The sequence below is a fragment of the Lathyrus oleraceus genome, chromosome 5, assembly GCF_024323335.1.
Source record: "Lathyrus oleraceus cultivar Zhongwan6 chromosome 5, CAAS_Psat_ZW6_1.0, whole genome shotgun sequence".
NCBI classification, from domain to species: Eukaryota; Viridiplantae; Streptophyta; class Magnoliopsida; order Fabales; family Fabaceae; genus Lathyrus; species Lathyrus oleraceus.
The window spans coordinates 209,380,007-209,387,890 of record NC_066583.1 but is presented as its reverse complement, the minus strand read 5'-3'; the positions used below and the strand labels follow the sequence as shown (position 1 = coordinate 209,387,890).

Below are 7,884 nucleotides of genomic sequence, written 5' to 3'. Positions count from 1 at the left end.
TATTGTCAAAACAATTGTGTTTATTCTCTCTAATTTTAGAGTTTCTATGTTATATTTTTATAATGTGATTGTGTCCTTTTATTTTTTTCTTTGCAGATTTTTTTATCAATACGTGGTTTTTTAGCAAATCAAAATACCCTAAAATTCTTTATTTACACTCCACGAGAAGAATTTTCACTTATAAAAAAATCAAAACATGATTTTCATCGCATTAAACAAGTTAGATTATGAATTTGGACACGTTTGTCAATTAACCATGAAGATGATAGATTACAACGGCCTCGTCAAATATTAATGTATGAGACAAATTAATCAATTTGTGACATTGTAAGGGACGGTCCTATAAAATAAAATTATAGTTCCTCCAATAAAAGCAATCAATCGCCACGTAGGACCAACTTGTTTTTAGTTCGCAAGAATTTTAACCACTAGATTTTCGCCACGTGTCATTTATACCATTTCTGTTTAAACCCTCTTTTTGAAGGCATATTTAAATTCCACTTGTGACAAGTTGACAACAACATTGATATAAACCGCAGCAAAACCAAACATCTTTAATTTATTTCCCCATTGAAAATTTGAGGTCATAAAAACGAAGAAGAGAATAATCTTCAATATTGCTAGTTGCAGTTCATATATTCTTCAAAATATAACACTTGTTTGTTGTGATATCAATTGTGTATACGTCATAAGAATGGAAGAAAGATATGAAACTATTAAAGATATTGGGTCAGGAAATTTTGGAGTAGCGAAACTTGTGAGGGAGAGACAAAGTGGTAAACTATATGCTATCAAAATCATTGAGAGAGGCCTCAAGGTTTGTTGTTTTGTTTTTGTTTTTCACTTCATTTCTCAACCTTTGCATGTTGTCTTTGTCTTAGGTTGTCTTAGGACTAACGTTATATATATCCATGTATGTTGTTACCTCGTACTTTGGATTGTCTTAGGTTAGTAACCGTTTGGTCTTGCAGATTGATGAACATGTGCAAAGAGAGATTATCAATCATAGGTCCTTGAAGCATCCCAATATCGTTAGATTTAAAGAGGTAAGAACTTTTTGTGTTTTCCGTTTAGATTGATTCATTCGAATTTATCTACTGACATAAATTTAGTGAAACTGTTTAGCAGAACTTATGAAAATAACGATCCGTGACAGGTTCTTTGTACTCCGCTTCATCTAGTTATAGTAATGGAGTATGCTGCAGGAGGAGAATTATTTGAAAAAATATGCAGTGCGGGCAGATTCGACGAAGACGAGGTAGATAAGATTGATTCTAAATTTCTCATTTTTAATTGTTGATAATTGAAAGATTAGTTGACTAAACTATAGTGCTTCTTGTCCATGAGGCCATTATATTAGTTATGTAATTTCATAAGCAGTAATTCAACAAAAACAATAGTATTAAAGATTGCATCCACGTTACAATTTGTATTAAACAAAGTTAGTGTCATTTTATTTCCAACTTTATGTAATTTTATTATTAGTGTTGAATTTTTCAATTGCAAGTTGTTATAGCTATTTTGTTCTTAAACTGTTCATTCGATGTTAACTTCTACATCTATCATATTCTAATAATAAATGTTCGTTTTTGCAACAATGTTTTCTACTTTTATTTATTCTAATAATATATTATACAGTATTTCACATTTTTATTCTTCTGTTTTGTCCATAGGCAAGATATTTCTTTCGGCAGTTGATTTCTGGAGTCAGCTATTGTCATTCAATGGTATTATTCTAGTCACATATGAACAAAATTAAATTTTATTTAATTAAATATTTTTTTTTATGAATCATATTATTTTAGCGTGTTTGAAAATTATAATTTTGATTGTGCAGGAAATTTGCCATAGAGATCTTAAGCTAGAAAATACACTTTTAGATGGAAGCTCTTCACCTCAACTCAAAATATGTGACTTTGGTTATTCTAAGGCAAGAGTTTCTCAATTATCAAATTTTAAAATATTGATACATTGTTAGTATAATTAAGTTACCGGTCGTTTCGTTTTTTTTCTTCAGTCGTCTGTTCTGCATTCTCAGCCTAAATCAACGGTTGGAACTCCGGCGTATATTGCACCGGAGGTTTTGTCAAGAAGAGAATATGATGGAAAGGTGATTTTGCTATTAATTTTATTTTCTAGTTAGATAATAATTTGTGATTTTTTTTTTGAAAATAAAAATTGAAGCTAACATTGGCCACACAAATATTCTTGTGTTGGAGAATGAATAGGTTGCTGATGTTTGGTCTTGTGGGGTTACATTGTATGTGATGCTAGTTGGTGGTTATCCTTTTGAAGATCCAGATGATCCAAGAAATTTTAGAAAAACAATTGAGGTTAGTTGATTAAGTAAAATAAGCATTTTGCGCGCATAAATATAAAATAAAAAATTGCGATAAGTCAACAAATTAGATGATCCGACTAATATTCTAAACTTGTCATTTTGAAATGTTTTTACAGCGAATTCTTAAAGTCCATTATTCTATTCCGGACTATGTTCGTGTCTCAAAAGATTGTAGAAATCTTCTATCTCAAATATTCGTAGCGAATCCTGAGAAGGTATATTAGTTCATTTTTAATTAACTTTGTTTAGTTAAATATGTGTGATTTTGTATCCATTATGTTGTTGATGCAGAGAATCACTATCCCAGAAATTAAAGTGCATCCTTGGTTCCTTAATAAATTGCCAATGGAATTTGTGGAGGATGAAAAAAATAAGTTAGAAAATGATGTGAATTGTGTGGATGATTCTTCATCTCAGAGTATTGAGGAAATATCGTCGATAATTCAAGAGGCAAGAAAGCCAGGTGAAGGACCAAAACTTGATGGACAATTTGTTGGAGGAGAAATGGAGTTTGATGAAATGGATGAAGATGATGATTTTGATAATGATATAGAAACAAGTGATGATTTTGATTATGTTTGTGAGATGTGAGTGAAAGAGTGTTAGATTTCTTTTGTGTTTTGAAGAATTGTGCTTAAGCATTAATTAATAGGCTTAAGATAAGAATTTGTCTTAATCTCTTTGCCTAAAGTTTGAATAAAGAGATGTCACGGTTTTTTTGCTTATGATATATGCTTGTCTTATTATTTGGGTTTTGTAACAAAATAATGACAAATATGAAATGTGACTAGTTTCTGATGTGAATTGGATTAGGTTTGGTTTAAATATTGGTATTCAATTGGATAAGGTTTGAAGCTTATATGAAAGTTATTTTTTGTTATCTTGATTTGTTAACAAAGCTGCTTCCAAGGTTGCAAATTTGGAAAGCTTGAAATATTCAACCTAAGCATTTTTCTATTACATGCCTATCTTTCACGGCTCAAATATTGATCATAGTCAGCACCATCGTGGTCATTTTGATCATATCAACAAAGTCATGATTTACATTTATTTATTGAGTGAAGAAGCTAATTGTTCCTTTAAAATGCTAGTATAGGTGAAAAATGACAATGAATTTCGTAAATTGACAAATGTATCTCTCAATTAGTCAAATGGATCATTTTATAATTTAGTAATGTGAATGATAGGTCGTTGTCCGTAAGCAACGCGCTGTATGATTCGAGTACAATATCAAAAGAGTAAGGGTCGTTGCATCGCCGCCTGGATGTAGTAAAAAATAAGTAAGGGTTACCACATTTTCGCGAACGAGTGTAGGTAAAGAAGTTAGTTCTTGAGAAGAGGATTCGCTTTGGACCATGGAATATAGGCACACTTACGGGAAAATCTATGGAAATAAATAGTGGACGTTATGGTTAAGAGGAAGGTCAATTTACGTGTCTTAAAGAAACTAAATGGACAATTGAAAAAGTGAAAGAATTGAACAACTCTGGTTTTAAGCTTTGGTACACCGGTAAAGTTAGATCGAGAAATGGGACGGGGATCATTGTGTACAAGGAGTGGAAGAAGGATATTATGGATGTGAAAAGAGTAGGAGATTGAATCATATACTTAAAATTTATAGTGGAACAAGACGTATTTAATGATGTTAGTGCTTACACACCTCAGGTTGGGTTAGCATAACACCTTAAGGTAAAATTTTGGGAGGACTTAGAAGGTTTACTTCAGGATATACTCCAAGGAGATAAGCTTTTCCTAGGAGGGGATCTCAATGGACATGTAGGTAGGGTAGCAAGAGGTTTTGCGAGTGTGCATGGGATGTTTGGCCTAGGGGAGGTGAATGTGAAGGATAAAGCCATCTTAGAGTTTACGTCGGCTTTGGATATTACTATAGCAAATACATGGTTTAGAAAAAGAGATGAACATCTTATCACATATAAAAGTGGGATGACATGTTCTCAGATATATTTATTTTTTATCAAGAAGTCAGATAAGAATATTTGCTTAGACTGTAAAATTGTTCCAGAAGAGAGTTTGACTATCCAACATAGAGTTTTGGTTATGGATGTAAGAATTAAAGGGAAAACAAAGAGAAGAAGTCATATGGTAGCGCCACTGATCAAGTGGTGGCATTTGAAGGGTGAAACAAGGAATTTTCCAACACAAGACCTTTGAGGGAGGGCTTGGACAATCACAAGGAAGTACAAATGATATGTGGAATAAGATGGCCCAAGATATTAAAAAAATGGATAAAGAGACTGTTGGAGAATTTCCATCCAAGGCGCAGCGGAATTTAAAAATTTCTCCATTTAGTGATCCTTACGAATGGGCATGATCAGTGATAGAATCGTTACCTCTTGTGGCGATTCAAGCCTTTGGTGCAGATCTCTGATAATGATCAAAACCTTTGATACAGATCCACGGGGAGATCACGAACGTTGAACGATGACAACGTCTCTACTCAGTCCACACGAACGGATTCCTTCAATCGCAGTGCTAGCTGTTATGAATGAAGGCTTTGAGTGAGAGAAAGAGGGAAACAAAATTCCAAGTCTCTACTTGAATTTCTGTCTGAGCGGATTGGAGTGACCATGCTTCTACCCAAGGGGTTCTATTTATAGAACCACTTGTGTGGGCTTCAAGCTAAAAAGCCCACTTAAGTGTATTTTGGCCCATATCTTATAATATGCCCAAAATCACTTAAGTATTTGGTACCTTACCATATTTCGTCTCCCACTTAAGTGCACCGTACCTTACGGTGTTCCTTAGTTACTCTATCTCTCATCAATCCGTCCTTTGTGTGTGACCCTATAGGTTTTCGCGGCGTTGGCAATTATATTAAATCACGCATTTAACATAATAAACAGTGAGCGGTATCTAGCAACACATCACTGCTACCCAAGTCACGAAAATGTCATGTGATCTGACAAAACCTCCTGTGATAATAATTATGTGTATAATTACCCCTTTGCCCTTATGTCTATATTGAACACAAGGTATAGACCGTGTCACCCTTGTCCAGTTCAATATTGGGCCCATAGACATTTATCCTGTTACGTAGGATTGGCAAATTCCATCTAGGACACTCATGTCCCTCAGCATGCTTCGTGGAGTACCCATCAACTGTCTTTATGGTTATCCAGTTACGGACAACGTTGGATCAGCAATAAAGCACTCGACTCTACATCTAGGATCCATAGTGGTTTCAGGTCGAAGAGTGGTATACACTATTATCACCATGAGAATAACTTATGACACTTTGCATAACTTTCTATATAGTATTCTCATAGCGGGTCAATCCGGTATAAATATTACTCCTAATATTCATACCTATGTTTAAGACTTGATAACTCTTTATCCATGATCCATGAGATGTGATCATCAGTCTACAAACATAATAGTCTTAATGCTTTAATGTTATCCCACTTCACATTAAAGCTCGACTACGGATACTTTAAGAATAGTGCCCTTATGTTTAATGTGTTCTCATGATTAAGTCACACTTAATACATTAAACGGACTATCTATTCTAGGGACTTTATTAATCAACCATAATAAAGAAAATGCCTTTTATTATTAATAAATAATTCGATACAAGTACCAAAAGTATTGGCCTCTAGGGCTTACACCAACAGAGACGTTGGGTGAATCAAGAGGTTTTGGATCTATGGGAAAAGAATCATGGTGGTGGAATTAAAGTGTCTAAAGTAAAACTAAAGTAAAAAAAGGATTGTTTTAAAGAATGGTTTAGGTGTAAGAATGCCGAAACTTGAGAAAAGTACAAGAAAGCTAAGAATGGGACCAAGAAGATGGTGAGTGAAGCAAGAACCCAAGCTTTTGATGGATTATACCAATCTCTAGGAACCAACGAGAGAAATATATATATATATATATATATATATATATATATATATATATATATATATTATATATATATATATATATATATATATATATATATATATATATATATATATATATATATATATATATATATATATATATATATATATATATATATATATATATATATATATATATATATATATATATATATATATATATATATATATATATATATATATATATATTGTCTTGCTAAGGGAAGAGAAAGAATGACTAGAGATTTGGATAAAGTGAAGTGTGTTAAAGATGGAGAAGGCAAAGTCTTGGTTCAGGAAAATGATATAAAGGATAGGTGGAAGACGTATTTCGATAATTCATTTAATGAAGGTTATGATATCTTACAAGACTCTAGCAGACTCGACATTAAAGAAGGTGATTGGAAGTATAATTATAATCGTCAGATTCAGAAACAGAAGGTAAAAGAAGCGTTGAAAAGAATGAGTAATGGTAAGGCAGTTGAGCCAAACAATATACCTATTGAAATATGGAAATTCTTGGAGATAGAGGTATTGAGTGGCTCACCAAACTCTTTAATTAAATTATAAGGTCAAAATACATGCCGAATGAATGGAGAAGAATCACTTTAGTTTCAATCTATAAGAACAAGGGGGATATATAAAATTATGCAAATTATAAGGGTATTAAACTTATGAGTCATGCCATGAAATAATGGGAAAGAGCGATTGAATGAAGATTAAGAAAAGAGGCTCAAGTCATTGAGAATTAAGTTGGTTTTATGTCGGGAAGGTCGACCGTGTAAGCGTTTTATCTATTAAGGCGTGTGATGGAGCAGTATCGGATGGACCAACAAGACATACACTTAATTTTTATTGACTTAGAGAAGACGTATGATAGAGTATCTAGAGAGATTTTGGGGAAAAGACCTAAAAAATAAAGGGGTTAGGATTGCATATATTCAAGATATCCAATATATGTATAAAGGGGTCTTGACTAGTGTTCAGACACAGGGTGGAGAGAAAGATGATTTTCTCATTACAATTGGTTTGCATCAACGTTCTATCCTAAGCCCTTACCTTTTTACCTTAACTTTGGATGTTCTCACGGAACATATCTAAGAGATAGCACCTATATGTATGCTTTTTGAAAATGATATAGTCCTTCTTGAAGAGTCGAAAGATAAGTTAAATGAGAGGTTATAAACTTGGAGACGAGCTTTAGAAACGCATGGTTTTCGCCTAACCAGAAGTAAGATGGAGTATATAGAACGTAAGTTCAAAAAAAGAATAAATATTTCTAATCTATAGGTGAAAGTTGAAGACTATATTATCCCTCAAGTCACACGGTTTTCATGGGTCCGTAATAAAAAATGACGGAGAAATAGAAGGGGATGTAATCCATGAAATTCAAGTTGGATGGTTGAAATGGAGAAAGGCATCTGGTGTTTTATTTGATGCAAATTGTCATACCCTAATTTTGTCTCTCCCCTTTTGATATCATCTCATCACATCTTCGTGCAATATAGACCAAAGTCAAAGCAATGTCAACAAGATAATGACTTGAGCTAAAAGATAGAGGTTGATTCCTTTTATGTATTTCCATTCATTTTCAAGTATTATTGCATTATTTACCATGCATCATACCATGTCCCATCATTGAATAAAGTCAAAGTCGAAGTCAAG

The 7,884-nt window shown here is 33.0% G+C and overlaps 1 protein-coding gene across 1 annotated transcript; it reads left to right on the top strand.

Annotated features, from left to right (window-relative positions):
* Nucleotides 1-516: 516 nt before the first annotated feature.
* LOC127082944 (serine/threonine-protein kinase SAPK2) lies at nt 517-3,145 on the top strand. Its single transcript, XM_051023173.1, has 9 exons — nt 517-817; nt 972-1,046; nt 1,157-1,258; nt 1,674-1,727; nt 1,838-1,930; nt 2,018-2,110; nt 2,229-2,333; nt 2,458-2,556; nt 2,633-3,145. Exons 1-9 carry the CDS (start codon nt 695-697, stop codon nt 2,930-2,932), a joined length of 1,044 nt encoding a protein of 347 aa, XP_050879130.1. The 5' UTR covers nt 517-694; the 3' UTR covers nt 2,933-3,145.
* The last annotated feature ends 4,739 nt before the right edge of the window (nt 3,146-7,884 follow it).

Coding starts and splice junctions, on each gene's coding strand:
- LOC127082944 (XM_051023173.1), top strand. CDS start 695: ATGGAAGAAAGATATGAAACTATTAAAGATATTGGGTCAGGAAATTTT. Junction 2,111..2,228: donor GAAGAGAATATGATGGAAAG/GTGATTTTGCTA, acceptor GAGAATGAATAG/GTTGCTGATGTTTGGTCTTG. Junction 2,557..2,632: donor TCGTAGCGAATCCTGAGAAG/GTATATTAGTTC, acceptor TTGTTGATGCAG/AGAATCACTATCCCAGAAAT.